The 19,986-nt window shown below is 35.2% G+C and overlaps 1 protein-coding gene across 5 annotated transcripts in view; it reads left to right on the top strand.

The window, feature by feature from the left end:
• Positions 1–19,986, top strand: part of LOC149795680 (LIM domain-binding protein 2-like) — a 120,322-nt gene that overhangs the window by 77,456 nt on the left and 22,880 nt on the right. For 4 of the 5 annotated variants that reach the window (XM_089965537.1, XM_089965539.1, XM_089965540.1 and 1 more), the window contains 3 exons: positions 12,017–12,189; positions 17,450–17,587; positions 19,004–19,084. In XM_089965537.1, coding sequence (XP_089821663.1) covers positions 12,017–12,189; positions 17,450–17,587; positions 19,004–19,084 — 392 coding nt within the window. The remainder of the gene's footprint in view (positions 1–12,016; positions 12,190–17,449; positions 17,588–19,003; positions 19,085–19,986) is intronic. The other variant, XM_089965538.1, reaches the window with a different exon arrangement.

Below are 19,986 nucleotides of genomic sequence, written 5' to 3'. Positions count from 1 at the left end.
TGGAGAATTCTTGTCCCATTATGTTAGGCTCATGTAGTATTGTCATCCCATTATGATAGGCTTATGGAGAATTCTTATCCTATTATATGATAGACACATGGAGTATTGTCATCCCATTATGATAGGCACATGGAGCATTGTCATCCCATTATGATAGGCTTATGGAGAATTCTTATCCTATTATATGATAGGCTCATGTAGTATTGTCATTCCATTATGATAGGCTTATGGAGAATTCTTATCCTATTATATGATAGGCACATGGAGCATTGTCATCCCATTATGATAGGCTTATGGAGAAGTCTTATCCTATTATATGATAGGCACATGGAGTATTGTCATCCCATTATGATAGGCTTATGGAGAATTCTTATCCTATTATGATAGGCTCATGTAATATTGTCACTCCATTATGATAGGCTCATGGAGAATTCTTATCCCATTATGATAGACTTATGGAGAATTCTTATCCCATTATGATAGGCTTATGGAGAATTCTTACCCTATTATATGATAGGCACATGGAGTATTGTCATCCCATTATGATAGGATCATGGAGTATTCTTATCCCATTATGATAGGCTTATGGAGAATTCTTATCCTATTATATGATAGGCACATGGAGTATTGTCATCCCATTATGGTAGGCACATGGAGTATTCTTATCCCATCATGATAGGCACATGGAGTATTGTCATCCCATTATGATAGGCACATGGAGTATTGTCATCCCATTATGGTAGGCTCATGGAGAATTCGCATCCCATTATGATAGGCTTATAGAGAAGTCTTATCCTATTATATGATAGGCACATGGAGTATTGTCCTCCCATTATGGTAGGCACATGGAGTATTGTTATCCCATCATGATAGGCACATGGAGTATTGTTATCCCATCATGATAGGCACATGGAGTATTGTCATCCCATTATGATAGGCACATGGAGTATTGTCATCCCATTATGATAGGCTCATGGAGAATTCGCATCCCATTATGATAGGCTTATAGAGCAGTCTTATCCTATTATATGATAGGCACATGGAGTATTGTCATCCCATTATGATAGGCACATGGAGTATTCTTATCCCATTATGATAGGCACATGGAGTATTCTTATCCCATTATGATTATGATAGGCTCATAGAGAATTCTCATACCATTATGATAGGCACATGGAGTACTGTCATCCCATTATGATAGGCTCATGGAGAATTCTCATCCCATTATGATTTGGCTCATAGAGAAGTGTCATTCCATTATGATAGGCTCATGGAGTATTTTCATCCCATTATGATAGGCTTATGGAGAATTCTTATCCCATTATGATAGGCTTATGGAGAATTCTCGTCCCATTATGTTAGGCTCATGTAGTATTGTCATCCCATTATGATAGGCTTATGGAGAATTCTTATCCTATTATATGATAGACACATGGAGTATTGTCATCCCATTATGATAGGCACATGGAGCATTGTCATCCCATTATGATAGGCTTATGGAGAATTCTTATCCTATTATATGATAGGCTCATGTAGTATTGTCATCCCATTATGATAGGCTTATGGAGAATTCTTATCCTATTATATGATAGGCACATGGAGCATTGTCATCCCATTATGATAGGCTTATGGAGAAGTCTTATCCTATTATATGATAGGCACATGGAGTATTGTCATCCCATTATGATAGGCTTATGGAGAATTCTTATCCTATTATGATAGGCTCATGTAATATTGTCACTCCATTATGATAGGCTCATGGAGAATTCTTATCCCATTATGATAGACTTATGGAGAATTCTTATCCCATTATGATAGGCTTATGGAGAATTCTTACCCTATTATATGATAGGCACATGGAGTATTGTCATCCCATTATGATAGGATCATGGAGTATTCTTATCCCATTATGATAGGCTTATGGAGAATTCTTATCCTATTATATGATAGGCACATGGAGTATTGTCATCCCATTATGGTAGGCACATGGAGTATTCTTATCCCATCATGATAGGCACATGGAGTATTGTCATCCCATTATGATAGGCACATGGAGTATTGTCATCCCATTATGGTAGGCTCATGGAGAATTCGCATCCCATTATGATAGGCTTATAGAGAAGTCTTATCCTATTATATGATAGGCACATGGAGTATTGTCCTCCCATTATGGTAGGCACATGGAGTATTGTTATCCCATCATGATAGGCACATGGAGTATTGTTATCCCATCATGATAGGCACATGGAGTATTGTCATCCCATTATGATAGGCACATGGAGTATTGTCATCCCATTATGATAGGCTCATGGAGAATTCGCATCCCATTATGATAGGCTTATAGAGCAGTCTTATCCTATTATATGATAGGCACATGGAGTATTGTCATCCCATTATGATAGGCACATGGAGTATTCTTATCCCATTATGATAGGCACATGGAGTATTCTTATCCCATTATGATTATGATAGGCTCATAGAGAATTCTCATACCATTATGATAGGCACATGGAGTACTGTCATCCCATTATGATAGGCTCATGGAGAATTCTCATCCCATTATGATTTGGCTCATAGAGAAGTGTCATTCCATTATGATAGGCTCATGGAGTATTTTCATCCCATTATGATAGGCTTATGGAGAATTCTTATCCCATTATGATAGGCTTATGGAGAATTCTCGTCCCATTATGTTAGGCTCATGTAGTATTGTCATCCCATTATGATAGGCTTATGGAGAATTCTTATCCTATTATATGATAGACACATGGAGTATTGTCATCCCATTATGATAGGCACATGGAGCATTGTCATCCCATTATGATAGGCTTATGGAGAATTCTTATCCTACTATATGATAGGCACATGGAGTATTGTCATCCCATTATGATAGGCTTATGGAGAATTCTTATCCTATTATATGATAGGCTCATGTAGTATTGTCATCCCATTATGATAGGCTTATGGAGAATTCTTATCCTATTATATGATAGGCACATGGAGCATTGTCATCCCATTATGATAGGCTTATGGAGAAGTCTTATCCTATTATATGATAGGCACATGGAGTATTGTCATCCCATTATGATAGGCTTATGGAGAATTCTTATCCTATTATGATAGGCTCATGTAATATTGTCACTCCATTATGATAGGCTCATGGAGAATTCTTATCCCATTATGATAGACTTATGGAGAATTCTTATCCCATTATGATAGGCTTATGGAGAATTCTTACCCTATTATATGATAGGCACATGGAGTATTGTCATCCCATTATGATAGGATCATGGAGTATTCTTATCCCATTATGATAGGCTTATGGAGAATTCTTATCCTATTATATGATAGGCACATGGAGTATTGTCATCCCATTATAATAGGCACATGGAGTATTGTCATCCCATCATGATAGGCACATGGAGTATTGTTATCCCATCATGATAGGCACATGGAGTATTGTCATTCCATCATGATAGGCACATGGAGTATTGTCATCCCATCATGATAGGCACATGGAGTATTGTTATCCCGTCATGATAGGCACATGGAGTATTGTCATCCCATTATGATAGGCACATGGAGTATTGTCATCCCATTATGATAGGCTCATGGAGAATTCTCATCCCATTATGATAGGCTTATGGAGAAGTCTTATCCTATTATATGATAGGCACATGGAGTATTGTCATCCCATTATGATAGGCACATGGAGTATTGTCATCCCATTATGATAGGCTCATGGAGAATTCTCATCCCATTATGATAGGCTTATGGAGAAGTCTTATCCTATTATATGATAGGCACATGGAGTATTGTCATCCCATTATGATAGGCACATGGAGTATTCTTATCCCATTATGATAGGCACATGGAGTATTCTTATCCCATTATGATTGTGATAGGCTCATAGAGAATTCTCATACCATTATGATAGGCACATGGAGTACTGTCATCCCATTATGATAGGCTCATGGAGAATTCTCATCCCATTATGATTTGGCTCATAGAGAAGTGTCATTCCATTATGATAGGCTCATGGAGTATTTTCATCCCATTATGATAGGCTTATGGAGAATTCTTATCCCATTATGATAGGCTTATGGAGAATTCTCGTCCCATTATGTTAGGCTCATGTAGTATTGTCATCCCATTATGATAGGCTTATGGAGAATTCTTATCCTATTATATGATAGACACATGGAGTATTGTCATCCCATTATGATAGGCACATGGAGCATTGTCATCCCATTATGATAGGCTTATGGAGAATTCTTATCCTATTATATGATAGGCACATGGAGTATTGTCATCCCATTATGATAGGCTTATGGAGAATTCTTATTCTATTATATGATAGGCTCATGTAGTATTGTCATCCCATTATGATAGGCTTATGGAGAATTCTTATCCTATTATATGATAGGCACATGGAGTATTGTCATCCCATTATGATAGGCACATGGAGCATTGTCATCCCATTATGATAGGCTTATGGAGAATTCTTATCCTATTATATGATAGGCACATGGAGTATTGTCTTCCCATTATGATAGGCACATGGAGCATTGTCATCCCATTATGATAGGCTTATGGAGAAGTCTTATCCTATTATATGATAGGCACATGGAGTATTGTCATCCCATTATGATAGGCTTATGGAGAATTCTTAATCCCATTATGATATGCTCATGGAGTATTCTTATCCAATTATGATATTACATGGAGTAGTGTCATCCCATTATGATAGGCTTATGGAGAATTCTTATCCCATTATGATAGGCTCATGGGTTATTCTTATCCCATTATGATAGGCTTATGGAGAATTCTTATCCCATTATGATAGGCTCATGGAGTATTCTTGTCCCATTATGATAGGCTTATGGAGAATTATTATCCGATTGTATGATAGGCACATGTAATATTGTCACACCATTATGATAGGCTCATAGAGTATTGTCATTCCATCATGATAGGCTCATGGAGAATTCTCATCCCATTATGATAGGCTTATGGAGAATTCTTATCCCATTATGATAGGCTTATGGAGAATTCTCGTCCCATTATGTTAGGCTCATGTAGTATTGTCATCCCATTATGATAGGCTTATGGAGAATTCTTATCCTATTATATGATAGGCACATGGAGTATTGTCATCCCATTATGACAGGCACATGGAGCATTGTCATCCCATTATGATAGGCACATGGAGCATTGTCATCCCATTATGATAGGCTTATGGAGAATTCTTATCCTATTATATGATAGGCACATGGAGTATTGTCTTCCCATTATGATAGGCACATGGAGCATTGTCATCCCATTATGATAGGCTTATGGAGAAGTCTTATCCTATTATATGATAGGCACATGGAGTATTGTCATCCCATTATGATAGGCTTATGGAGAATTCTTAATCCCATTATGATATGCTCATGGAGTATTCTTATCCAATTATGATATTACATGGAGTAGTGTCATCCCATTATGATAGGCTTATGGAGAATTCTTATCCCATTATGATAGGCTCATGGGTTATTCTTATCCCATTATGATAGGCTTATGGAGAATTCTTATCCCATTATGATAGGCTCATGGAGTATTCTTGTCCCATTATGATAGGCTTATGGAGAATTATTATCCGATTGTATGATAGGCACATGTAATATTGTCACACCATTATGATAGGCTCATAAAGTATTGTCATTCCATCATGATAGGCTCATGGAGAATTCTCATCCCATTATGATAGGCTTATGGAGAATTCTTATCCCATTATGATAGGCTTATGGAGAATTCTCGTCCCATTATGTTAGGCTCATGTAGTATTGTCATCCCATTATGATAGGCTTATGGAGAATTCTTATCCTATTATATGATAGGCACATGGAGTATTGTCATCCCATTATGACAGGCACATGGAGCATTGTCATCCCATTATGATAGGCTTATGGAGAATTCTTATCCTATTATATGATAGGCACATGGAGTATTGTCATCCCATTATGATAGGCTTATGGAGAATTCTGATCCTATTATGATAGGCTCATGGAGTATTCTTATCCCATTATGATAGGCTTATGGAGAATTCTTAATCCCATTATGATAGGCTCATGGAGTATTCTTATCCCATTATGATAGGCTTATGGAGAATTCTTAATCCCATTATGATATGCTCATGGAGTATTCTTATCCCATTATGATATTACATGGAGTAGTGTCATCCCATTATGATAGGCTTATGGAGAATTCTTATCCCATTATGATAGGCTCATGGGGTATTCTTATCCCATTATGATAGGCTTATGGAGAATTCTTATCCCATTATGATAGGTTCATGGAGTATTCTTGTCCCATTATGATAGGCTTATGGAGAATTATTATCCGATTGTATGATAGGCACATGTAATATTGTCACTCCATTATGATAGGCTCATAGAGTATTATCATTCCATCATGATAGGCTCATGGAGAATTCTCATCCCATTATGATTTGGCTCATAGAGAAGTGTCATCCCATTATGATAGGCTCATGGAGAATTGTGATCCCTTTAAGATAGACTGATGACAATGCAAAAAGGATTCTCATCCCATTATGACATGCTCATGGAGTATTGTCATTCCATCATGATAGGCACATGTAGTATTGTCATCCCGTTATGATAGGCACATGGAGTATTGTTATCCCATCATGATAGGCACATGGAGTATTGTCATTCCATCATGATAGGCACATGTAGTATTGTCATCCCATCATGATAGGCACATGGAGTATTGTCATCCCATTATGATAGGCACATGGAGTATTGTCATCCCATTATGATAGGCACATGGAGTATTGTCATCCCATTATGATAGGCACATGGAGTATTGTCATCCCATTATGATAGGCACATGGAGTATTGTCATCCCATTATGATAGGCACATGGAGTATTGTCATCCCATTATGATAGGCTCATGGAGAATTCTCATCCCATTATGATAGGCACATGTAGTATTGTCATCCCATTATGATAGGCACTGTTTACGTCTGCCATTTTCCTCCGACAAGCTGCTTCTGTCAATATCGACTCGGCTATTATATATATTTAAAAATTTTCGCAATGGTTTCGAGAAGTCGCCTGGAGAAGTCGCCCCAAGGATCATATATAGTAATTCTGAGATATAGCCACATGGTTGAGGCTTTATTTATTGTTGTTTTTCTTCAACTTAATAACTTATTAAATTTATACAATTTGCAATTTTTCAACTTTTCCATTTGAGCAACTCTGCTTCTGTACTTAACGAAAAATAAGTGTTATCTGGCCCTTTTGCTCTGCTCTTTAAGTCATTAGATGTATTTTAATAATATTTGTTGAGATAGTGTTATCAATATTTTTTATTACATTTACATCTAAAAATGAAACATGCGTACTAGATCAGGGATCGTCCTGGGCTTCGCCAATGTCGCAAATTGCGATTTCTTTTTCTTATTGGCGACAAAAATATCCCATCTGGCGATTTTTTTGGCGACATATTTTTTGGTTATTTAATTTGTACATACAATCATGGATTTGGACTGGATAAATTAAAAGGCAGAACGAAAGGAAGCCACAAACTTGACTAAGCAATGCATTGGAATCAATCTGTTACACAAACGATCCTTTGTTCTTATTGACAACCCCATCTTTACAGTGCATTGTTACATCATAATCTGCTTATGCTGACATCTGGGCTGAGTACTGTATGCTGCGATACAGTCAATCATGCTACAGCACTATACCTACAACTGACCGACTTCTGAAGACGCGAATAGAACAGATACAATTAATTGAATGGCTAATCCTTCTGTTTTTTTATTTTTATACATATACCAATACAATAGTTTTGCTGAACCTTCATAGAAAACTGATAACCTTTGAAGTACCGACTACTGTGTATAAATACAAAGCAAATGGAAAAAATCTCAATTACAATTACATCTGTCGCCAGTGCAGCATTTTACTCATTGATCTTTTCCTTTTGCCATCAGTCCCGTGTTACGGCTGCAGAGACTTAAACTCCGCAACAAGAAATAGCAAAAAAAAACAGTTTTGCATAATTAATAATAATTATTTATTTCTCAAAATACAGGAGTGAAAGAATCCCTAAATTGGGTGTGAATTTATGCTTATATATACGGTCCAATATTGCCAGGTGTTGACTCGTGTAAGTTTCATTCGTGGGAATGGAGATCATATTTTTCTTGTCGAGAAAATTTATACAGCATTCAGTGATCATTCTTGGGATTTAGGAAGAAATTTGCTACAAGCTTTGTGAAGCTAACCATAAAATGGAGGGGGGTCTGCTGAGAGACTACTAGTGTCACCTGTCAGCACTGAGGACTGTGAACGTGGATTCAGTAAGATGAACCTCATAAAAACTGACATCAGAAATAAGCTCTGCATCTCATCTCTCGAGAATTTAATGAGAATCAGCATGTACAGATGTGAAAAATTAGACTTTGAAACTGCATTCAACAAGTGGGCAGCCCTAAAATCGCGACGGATCTTCATGTAACACTTTGTAACATTTTGTTAATGCTTGTTGTAATTAAAGTATTAATTAATCCATCTTTTGTAATTTTCATTGCCTGTTACATTAATAGACTAAATTAACACTTGGAAAACTGTACACTACTTTTTTTGGCGACACTTTTTGTGAAAATTGGCGACAAAATATTGAGGTTGGCGATTTTTTTGGTGACAGCTTTTTAAAAGTCAGGACCATCCCTGTAGATGCAGTATAAGTAAATTTAATCGTCGGGTGAAAATGATTTAGGCGATCAATCATTTTTTCAGTTCTTAAGTTGAATGCTTCCCAATCATAAATATGTCATCTAAAAATCGTAATTCATATTATTAAATTGAAAATAATTATTTTTCAAAATAAGTTTTTATTATTTTACAAATATCTTCGCAAGATAGTGTGCTATTATTAGGAATGTTATCAAGAAAAAAATTGCACGCTTCAATACCATCTGCATGCAGAATGTTGGTATATAGTGATGTTACATCTAATGATACCAGGATTTAAATTATCAGATAGATGTGGAATAGACTTCGACTTTTTAATGAAAGTAGTTGTATCTTTAATGTATGAAGGAAATGATTTCATTAAAGGTTGTAAAACACTATCAATAAATTTGGATAGGTTTTCAGTATATGAATTACAACCTGATATAATGGGTCGTCCTGGAAAATTTAAAGGTAAATTATGGTCAGGATTTTTAGGAGTTTTGGGTAATATGTAGAATTGAGGTGTATATATGTTAAAATTGAAAGTATCAAATTCCTCATATACGGAATTATTATTTTTGAGGTGTACGTATGTTAAGAGGGAAAGTATCAAATTCCTCACATACGGAATTATTATTTTTAGCGATCTCATTAATGCATGTTGAAATTTTTTATTTAATTTCTAATTAACGTTCAACTTCTTTAACATAATCATCTTGATTCACAATAATAATAGTGTTTGAATTATCATCCTTTTTAATCACTATACTGTCGTCATTTATTAGATTATATACAGACTTAATTTCATTCTTATAAATATTACTATGATATTGCTTTAATTTAGTTAATATCTCTTTTGTGATCGCATATATATATATATATATATATATATGAATCATGTAAAAGATGACTTAATTGTGTTATAAAAAGGTTGTTTGGGTGACAAATTTTGGGATGACTTCTCCAACCACTCTGGGGCGACTTCTCCATATACGTGGGGGCAACTTCTCCGCATACCGACCTAACTTAGAGAAGTGCAAGCGATGGATAAATGCTGTCGCTTTCTGTCTCTGTCTCAATGTTGTTTCATACGTTAATGTTATCACGCACGCCATTTTCACAGATTGTTTGTCGGAGGTTAAGATGTTGTCAAGTCGCGTGTTCGGTAGGCGGAGCGATTTACCTTCTGGCATAAGGTCAATTCTCAACCAATTATGATAGGCTCATGACAAAGGAAAAATTCTCATTCCATTATCACAGGCTTATGGAGACTGATAACAATCAGAGGTGCTCTGGTTATGGATTTTATTCATTTGTGCAATATGTATTCACTTTTCCAGCACGATGTACTTTTAATTAATTACTTTCAGATCAGACTATAACAAGGTTGCTATTGAGTCAGACTATAACAGTTACTATTGAGTCAGACTGATAGTAGCTATAGAGTTAGACTATTACAGTTACTGTTGAGTCACAATATAACAAGATTACTGTTGAGTCACACTACAACAAGAGTATACTGTTGATTTAGACTATAACAGTTACTGTTGAGTCACACTATAACAGTGTTGAGTTAGACTATAACACAGTTACTGTTGAGTTACACCATAACAAGGTTGCTGTTGGATCAGACAATATTGGTTACTGTTGAGTCAGACTGTAACACAGTTACTGTTGAGTTGCACTGTAACAAGGTTGCTGTTGTATCAGACTATAACATTGTTGCTATTGAGTCAGACTGATGATAGCTATAGAGTTAGACTATTACAGTTACTGTTGAGTCACAATATAACAAGATTACTGTTGAGTCAGACTATAACAGTTAATGTTGAGTCAGACTATAACACAGTTAATGTTGAGTTACACTATAACAAGTTTGCTGTTGGATCAGACTATGCCGTGGTTACCACTGAGTCAGACTAACAGTAACTGTTGAGTTAGATTATTACAGTTACTGTTGAGTCACACTGTAACAAGGGAACTGTTTATTCACACTGTAACAAGGGTACTGTTGAGTCACACTATAACAAGGTTACTGTTGAGTCAGACTAACAGTAGCTGCTGAGTCAGACGATAACAAGGTTACTGTTGAGTCGGACTATAACATTCTGTCGAGTCAGACTACAACAGTATTGTTGAGTCAGACCATGACTGTTTCGTTTTAGTCGACTTTAACATAGTTATTGTTGAGTCAGACTATGACATATGGTGGTTATTGTTGAATTAGACCATAATGGTTGCATTTTAGTCAAAAATAACATGGTTGTTGTTGAGTCAGACTATAACATGGTTACTGCTGATTTCAATTTATAGCTTTTGACCTCCTGAGGGACTAGTCCTCGTTCAATTTCAATACAACTTGGCAAATAAGTGTATCCCAGCAAGATCTTCTTAAAGTTCGGTTTTGACAGATCTTTGCCTATTAATTTTTCCATCTTTTTGGGAAACACTTTTTAAATAAGTCAATATTAGTCCCTTGGGCCTCTTCTTACAGCAACCACACAAGTCTGCCAGTTCTGTAATGGATTCAAAGGGTGATTAAACTTTCTTTTTTGACATAATGATTATTAAAATGTGAAACTTTATGTTGTTAGCTCAACTAAACATGCATTGATCAACAATTGCTATTTTAAACTTTAAGACTGATTGACTTTGCAGTGTCATGTTTTAATTGAAAATGATGCCCATATACCCACCGTGGCTGCCATTTTGACAGTATTATTGCAATTCCTCCTAACAGAAAGTCCTATCAGCATGGGGTATTGACAAAAAGACTTTGATTTTGTCAACTTGGTCTGAAATACAAAATGTGCAATTCTAATATCCAAAATGGCCACCACAGCAACTGTCTTAAACATCTTATTGCTGCTCTTCCTAAATGGAAAGTTATTGCACTTCAACAGTTGACTAATTTGCCTTAATGAATGATCATATAAAATTGAGTTTTCAACAAGTCTTCTAATGATGTTCAGTTTCTTGTACACAAAAATTGTGCCAATCTTGCATCTCAGTATGGCTGATGGCAAATATTGTCACTCAGAAATATAGAAGATGATTTCAGCACGTGAACAACAGTTGTATAGAAGATGATTTCAACACGTGAACAACAGTTGTATAGAAGATGATTTCAACACGTGAACAACAGTTGTATAGAAGATGATTCCAACACGTGAACAACAGTTGTATAGAAGAAATTCTTTTTGTCCAATATAGTATAAGCTCCTTCAAATTTTTTACTTGCATATGGTTTTTCTTTTAGCCATTGGAAGGACACTGATTCCCCGTTACTTCCGCAGCATCTTTGAAGGGGGAGTGACAGATTTGTACTACATACTGAAGCATCCAAAGGAATCATTCCACACCACAACAATCACATTAGACTGCGATCAAACCACCATGGTCACCCATCACGGGAAACCCATGTTTACAAAGGTAACATGCAACACATAGTATGTGTATTACTCTGCACAGATTAAATGGCAGACCTTCTGTCAAGATCAGTTGACAGTAGTCCTCTTACAAGGCCACCCCTTCTGCAGTAGGAACGTGTCCTTGTACAAGGGTGGGGCCGAATGAGAGCGAGATCACATAGGTATGAGTAATACACATAGAGTAAGAAAGGAATAACTAAGATATTTAATATTTTCATTTAAAAATTACATGTCAGTTATGGAATTGATATGATAAACATATTATTAATGTTATTTAAGATAATTATGAATTACTATTAGTCCCATTGCAAATATATTTTAAAAACTTCTACAATCATGGTATAATCTTCTGACTAACTAGCATTCTCAATACACGTCATGGCTATGATATTGTTGCAGCCTTCATTCCACATTCACACTGTAGCAGAATGGATAATGATATTTATTTTAAAAATTTACATTAAATTTCTCATCTAGTTGGATTCCTTTTGCTTTTCCTTATAATCTGAGAACTTCTGATGAATTTTGTACTTTCACAGTAACTTGTTTTGTAATAGGCAACAATAGCAATTTCAAACTAAATCGTACCTATGATGGGGCAACTCCATTGTCTTCCTAGCTATTGCACAAAAATGTTATGTTTAAAAAGGATGTGAGTGTATGCTATGATTTACTGGTTTTAGTCTGGTACACTTTACATACATCATGTAACATAAGAAATGGACTGAATTATGTCTATGGTAACCATACATCATGTAACATAAGAAATGGACTGAATTCTGGCTAAGTGACCATACATCATGTAACACAAGAAATGGACTGAATTATGTTTATGGTAACCATACATCATGTAACATAAGAAATGGACTGAATTATGGCTAAGTGACCATACATCATGTAACATCAGAAATGGACTGAATTATGGCTAGGTGACCATACATCATGTAACATAAGAAATGGACTGAATTATGGCTAAGTGACCATACATCATGTAACATAAGAAATGGACTGAATTATGGCTATGATGAACATACATCATGTAACATAAGAAATGGACTGAATTATGGCTAAGTGACCATACATCATGTAACATAAGAAATGGACTGAATTATGGCTATGGTGACCATACATCATGTAACATAAGAAACGGACTGAATTATGGCTAAGTGACCATACATCATGTAACATAAGAAATGGACTGAATTATGGCTATGGCAAACATACATCTTGTAACATAAGAAATGGACTGAATTATGGCTATGGTGAACATACATCTTGTAACATAAGAAATGGACTGAATTATGGCTAAGTGACCATACATCATGTAACATAAGAAATGGACTGAATTATGGCTATGGTGACCATACATCATGTAACATAAGAAATGGACTGAATTATGGCTAAGTGACCATACATCGTGTAACACAAGAAATGGACTGAATTATGTTTATGGTAACCATACATCATGTAACATAAGAAATGGACTGAATTATGGCTATGGTGACCATACATCATGTAACATAAGAAATGGACTGAATTATGGCTAAGTGACCATACATCATGTAACATAAGAAATGGACTGAATTATGGCTATGGTGACCATACATCATGTAACATAAGAAATGGACTGAATTATGGCTAAGTGACCATACATCATGTAACATAAGAAATGGACTGAATTATGGCTATGTTGACGATACATCATGTAACATAAGAAATGGACTGAATTATGGCTAAGTGACCATACATCATGTAACATAAGAAATGGACTGAATTATGGCTATGATGAACATACATCATGTAACATAAGAAATGGACTGAATTATGGCTATGGTGAACATACATCATGTAACATAAGAAATGGACTGAATTATGGCTATGTGACCATACATCTTGTAACATAAGAAATGGACTGAATTATGGCTATGGTGAACATACATCTTGCTGACTAGAGCTGAACAATATTTCGCTTCTCAACTGTCGTCATCTTGATAATTATTGTTGATGATAATGGCTAGTAATTATGAAAGTAACAAAACCTTGCATATCAGGAACACACAACATTACAGATAATCAGATTAACCACCTCATTATTCAAGTTAGGTTACAGATAATCAGATTAACCATCTCATTATTCAAGTTAGGTTACAGATAATCAGATAACCACCTCATTATTCAAGTTAGGTTACAGATAATCAGATTAACCACCTCATTATTCAAGTTAGGTTACAGATTATCAGATTAACCATCTCAATATTCAAGTTAGGTTACAGATAATCAGATTAACCACCTCATTATTCAAGTTAGGTTACAGATTATCAGATTAACCATCTCATTATTCAAGTTAGGTTACAGATTATCAGATTAACCATCTCATTATTCAAGTTAGGTTACAGATAATCAGATTAACCATCTCATTATTCAAGTTAGGTTACAGATTATCAGATTAACCATCTCATTATTCAAGTTAGGTTACAGATTATCAGATTAACCATCTCATTATTCAAGTTAGGTTACAGATAATCAGATTAACCACCTCATTATTCAAGTTAGGTTACAGATAATCAGATTAACCATCTCATTATTCAAGTTAGGTTACAGATAATCAGATTAACCACCTCATTATTCAAGTTAGGTTACAGATTATCAGATTAACCATCTCATTATTCAAGTTAGGTTACAGATAATCAGATTAACCACCTCATTATTCAAGTTAGGTTACAGATTATCAGATTAACCATTTCATTATTCAAGTTAGGTTACAGATAATCAGATTAACCACCTCATTATTCAAGTTAGATTACAGATTATCAGATTAACCATCTCATTATTCAAGTTAGGTTCAGATAATCAGATTAACCACCTCATTATTCAAGTTAGGTTACAGATAATCAGATTAACCACCTCATTATTCAAGTTAAGTTACAGATTATCAGATTAACCATCTCATTATTCAAGTTAGGTTACAGATAATCAGATTAACCACCTCATTATTCAAGTTAGGTTACAGATAATCAGATTAACCACCTCATTATCCAAATTAGGTTACAGATTATCAGATTAACCATCTCATTATTCAAGTTAGGTTACAGATAATCAGATTAACCACCTCATTATTCAAGTTAGGTTACAGATAATCAGATTAACCACCTCATTATTCAAGTTAGGTTACAGATTATCAGATTAACCACCTCATTATTCAAGTTAGGTTACAGATTATCAGATTAACCACCTCATTATTCAAGTTAGGTTACAGATTATCAGATTAACCACCTCATTATTCAAGTTAGGTACTTATTCACTGTGTTCAGTTTAGAAATCAACTTTTTGTTGAATTTAGAAATGGACAAATATTCTCCATCAGTAAACCCCATTATCTGTCTGTTCATGAGGGGTAAATTTGACATTTTTTACATGCTGGCTATGGGTAGTTTTTAACACAAACTCCTTTGAACCAAAGGCCATAAAAAGCACTGATCAGGGTATGATTCATGTGAGGACATGGCTTGCTGGTTCGCTGTTGCAAGTTATATTTCATGATGGTTAAAATTCACTATCCAGTCCACACATGTTGGCACATGGGGATAATCTTTTTCTTGTTCACTATCAGTATTATTTCTTGACAGAAACTGCACAGAATATGAAAGTCTAGTATACATTGGCTTGGCCATTACAGTAGTGTATTGACGATGTCCACTGAACAAAATCGCATACTGTGTGAGAACTTTGTTTGCCATGAACTTTTCCTCTGCTTAATATAAACGCAAAACTACTTTGCGCACTGATATATAATTCTTTTTGGGTCCGTTATGTAAAGAGTTTCTGACAGCAAGTCTGTGCTAAATAAACATGAATATAAACAAAACATTTGAAATAACAATGGGTGTCAAAGGTAATCAGTGATACACATCATTTAAACTGTATCGTAAAACGAAAATAAAGTTTTATGCAAGATTTGCTTATGAGCTGGGAGCCAGGTGATTTCCAGGCTACTTTTAATTTACACCTGGCTACTTTTAATTTACACCTGGCTACTTTAAAATGATGATTTTGTGATATGGACTTTCGTTCAAAGTTGAGAAAAATCAGGTATGTTTGGTCACACTGTTTCACTGGCTTGATAGTGAAGGAGTTCTCTCAAGATTATAAAGCAAATACAAAATTCTTTCTTGAAAAGTAATTACTCAACTATAAAGATAAGATTTTCCTCTTCAACCTTTCCATAGATAACAGATGTGTGCCAGAAAAGTAAAATGGTTAAAATTTATGTTGAACTTGACATATACTACACTGCAGTAAATTTAACAGACAGGACTATACATAGGAGTCATATAGGTAACAGGTATTCTATTTATAGCACACTATACTGTGTGACGTTGTTGCATATATATTGATGGCCTACACAGAAATAGACTACAAGGTAAGAGATTGCTGGAAATTACTTTTGACCAGATGAGCACCAGTCTCTTCGATGTATTGTTTTATTAACCTATTTTCATTTCAAGCTGATCATTTCAGGTTGTAACAGAGGGCAGACTGGTGTTGGAATTCGCCTTTGATGACTTGATGAGAATTCGATGTATTGTTTTATTAACCTATTTTCATTTCAAGCTGATCATTTCAGGTTGTAACACAGGGCAGACTGGTGTTGGAATTCACCTTTGATGACTTGATGAGAATTCGATGTATTGTTTTATTAACCTATTTTCATTTCAAGCTGATCATTTCAGGTTGTAACAGAGGGCAGACTGGTGTTGGAATTCACCTTTGATGACTTGATGAGAATTCGATGTATTGTTTTATTAACCTATTTTCATTTCAAGCTGATCGTTTCAGGTTGTAACAGAGGGCAGACTGGTGTTGGAATTCACCTTTGATGACTTGATGAGAATTCGATGTATTGTTTTATTAACCTATTTTCATTTCAAGCTGATCGTTTCAGGTTGTAACAGAGGGCAGACTGGTGTTGGAATTCACCTTTGATGACTTGATGAGAATTCGATGTATTGTTTTATTAACCTATTTTCATTTCAAGCTGATCATTTCAGGTTGTAACAGAGGGCAGACTGGTGTTGGAATTCACCTTTGATGACTTGATGAGAATTCGATGTATTGTTTTATTAACCTATTTTCATTTCAAGCTGATCATTTCAGGTTGTAACAGAGGGCAGACTGGTGTTGGAATTCACCTTTGATGACTTGATGAGAATTTCGATGTATTGTTTTATTAACCTATTTTCATTTCAAGCTGATCATTTCAGGTTGTAACAGAGGGCAGACTGGTGTTGGAATTCACCTTTGATGACTTGATGAGAATTCGATCATGGCATTTTGCGATCCGTCAACATCGAGAGCTCATCCCCCGAAGTGTCATAGCAATGCAGGTTGGAAACTATGAAGTGAGATAAAGTCCATTTTTTAAACAAATATGATTGTCCAAGTCTTAACCTTGCAGACCTTGCTTCTCTTTTCATGCTGCTTGTTTTGGCTTAGAGTGAAACAGTTTGTTTCTTAGAGATCAAATATTGTTAGCCTTTAGTCGAGGTCATTTTGTTCATTTTGCTGTTTACATTTCATGTGTGTGTGTGTGTGTGTGTGTGTGTGTGTGTGTATATATATATATATATAGACACACACACACAAACACATCTACCATGTTGTATGTATTTCAGCATGGAGGGGGGTATGAAAGGAAAGTGCATGCAATACTTGATTGTTATTGATGTGTACATTATGGTTTTGAGTGCAATGAGACAAGTAAATTTTTATGTACCTACATGGTGGGGGGGGGGGCAGGGGTCTCAATTTATCCAAATGTATGCATGTCCCACAGACGTATAGATTTGGAATAATCAGTGATAATTAATCCGAGTTCACATTTATCATTACTTACTGTTATGTATTATGTAGACTTTCTGAAAATGATGTAATTCTCTTTTTATTACTATTGATGATAATTATTTATTTTTATTTTAATACATTATCTGCTATTGTTGAATTGTTTTATCTTTTCTTGACACTAGTCTCCAAGTCCAAAGACATTATTCCCTCCTACCATTAATAAAAAATAGGAATAACTGGATGTCTAGATTTTTATATATAAAAAAAGAGAACATTATCCCAAACTGATACCTTGGTCTACATCCAGCAGTTGAAATATCTTAATTCTTTACCATTCTGTTCTTATCACTGGAATGAAATAGAAAATACTGCTTTTATAGAGTGATTTGTTTACTAGATGTAAAGAGGAATTCAAATTAGTCATATTGGACAGTTAAGAGTACCAGTTGATAAAGTGGTCTTTTTTGGGAGGTAGTCTCCTGTTAGTTTAAACCATATTGACTTTAAAACTTTTGCCATAGACAAGTACAGAACTCAGATTTTGGGAATTCAGTAGAAAACATGAGCTTATTAGAGCACTGTTTCCCCAACAGTAACAAAAAACCTTGATGCTGGTACAAGTAATTACAAAGAAAAAGTACAAGCAAGAAATATATACATAACAAAGATGATGCATAAGGTTGTGATCTCATTTTGAAATAGTTATTGGGGAGTGGTCTAGGTTCAGGTGGATAAGCAATGGGAAGTTTTATAAAGTCTATTAAAGAAGACACTACAGCTCACTTATTTTCAAGTTTCTCCACTTTTCTTGATGGGGAGTAGATGGAGATTGCAGATTTCCTGAGTCACATTACATTTAAATATGATCAGCCAGCATTCATTTGAATATCGTAATCTGTGAATTTCATACCTGCTATAAGATAAGACATATTTAATATAACTTAGTGTAATTTATTTATGTATTTTTATTACAGCAAGATCCAGCAATGGTGGAACAATTGTCTAAGAATATAACACGGCAGGGTTTAACAAATTATACGCTTAATTTCCTTAGGGTGAGTCAGTTTATTTACAACTTATAGATGTTCAAACTTTAAAGCTTTCTTGTTTCCATTTTATATGTGCCTGTCACCTAGAATTGTACTATCAAGTAATTGTGTAATTTAAGGCTACTTTAGCACTATTTCCAGACTTCCATTGCTGTCAGGTTTCAACAATTCTTGGATGGCTTTGGTTTTCATGTGAACTTAAAAAGGCAGTTTATACTGGCTGATATGTGTAACCTGTTGTCTGCTGAACAATAGCATTAAACCCACCACAACAACAACAGCATCAGTTAAAAGGCATGCCTTTCTGCAGGGACAGGAAGTGAAACTCTTTATTGTGTAATTACTCCATTCACCTGTAACATACCATATTTAAGTGTCATCTGCTTGGCTTTGAATGAAGCTTAATTACTCCATTCACCTGTAACATACTGTACTTAAGTGTCATCTGCTTGGCTTTGAATGAAGCTTACTTATGCCATTCATCTGTAATGTACTGTACTTAAGTGTCATCTGCTTGGCTTTGAATGAAGCTTAATTACTCCATTCACCTGTAATGTACTGTACTTAAGTGACATCTGCTTGGCTTTGAAAGAAGCTTAATTATGCCATTCACCTGTAATGTACTGTCCTTAAGAGTCATCTGCTTGGCTTTGAATGAAGCTTAATTATGCCATTCACCTGTAACGTACCGTACTTAAGTGTCATCTGCTTGGCTTTGAATGAAGCTTAATTATGCCATTCACCTGTAATGTACTGTACTTAAGTGTCATCTGCTTGGCTTTGAATGAAGCTTAATTATGCCATTCACCTAGCTTAGTTACTCCATTCACCTGTAACTTACTGTACTTAAGTGTCATCTGCTTGGCTTTGAATGAAGCTTAATTATGCCATTCGCCTCTAACGTACCG

Source organism: Sinohyriopsis cumingii, chromosome 7, assembly GCF_028554795.1.
Source record: "Sinohyriopsis cumingii isolate HCF-2022 chromosome 7, ASM2855479v2, whole genome shotgun sequence".
Lineage (NCBI taxonomy): Eukaryota > Metazoa > Mollusca > Bivalvia > Unionida > Unionidae > Sinohyriopsis > Sinohyriopsis cumingii.
This window is presented reverse-complemented; position numbering and strand designations above follow the sequence as displayed.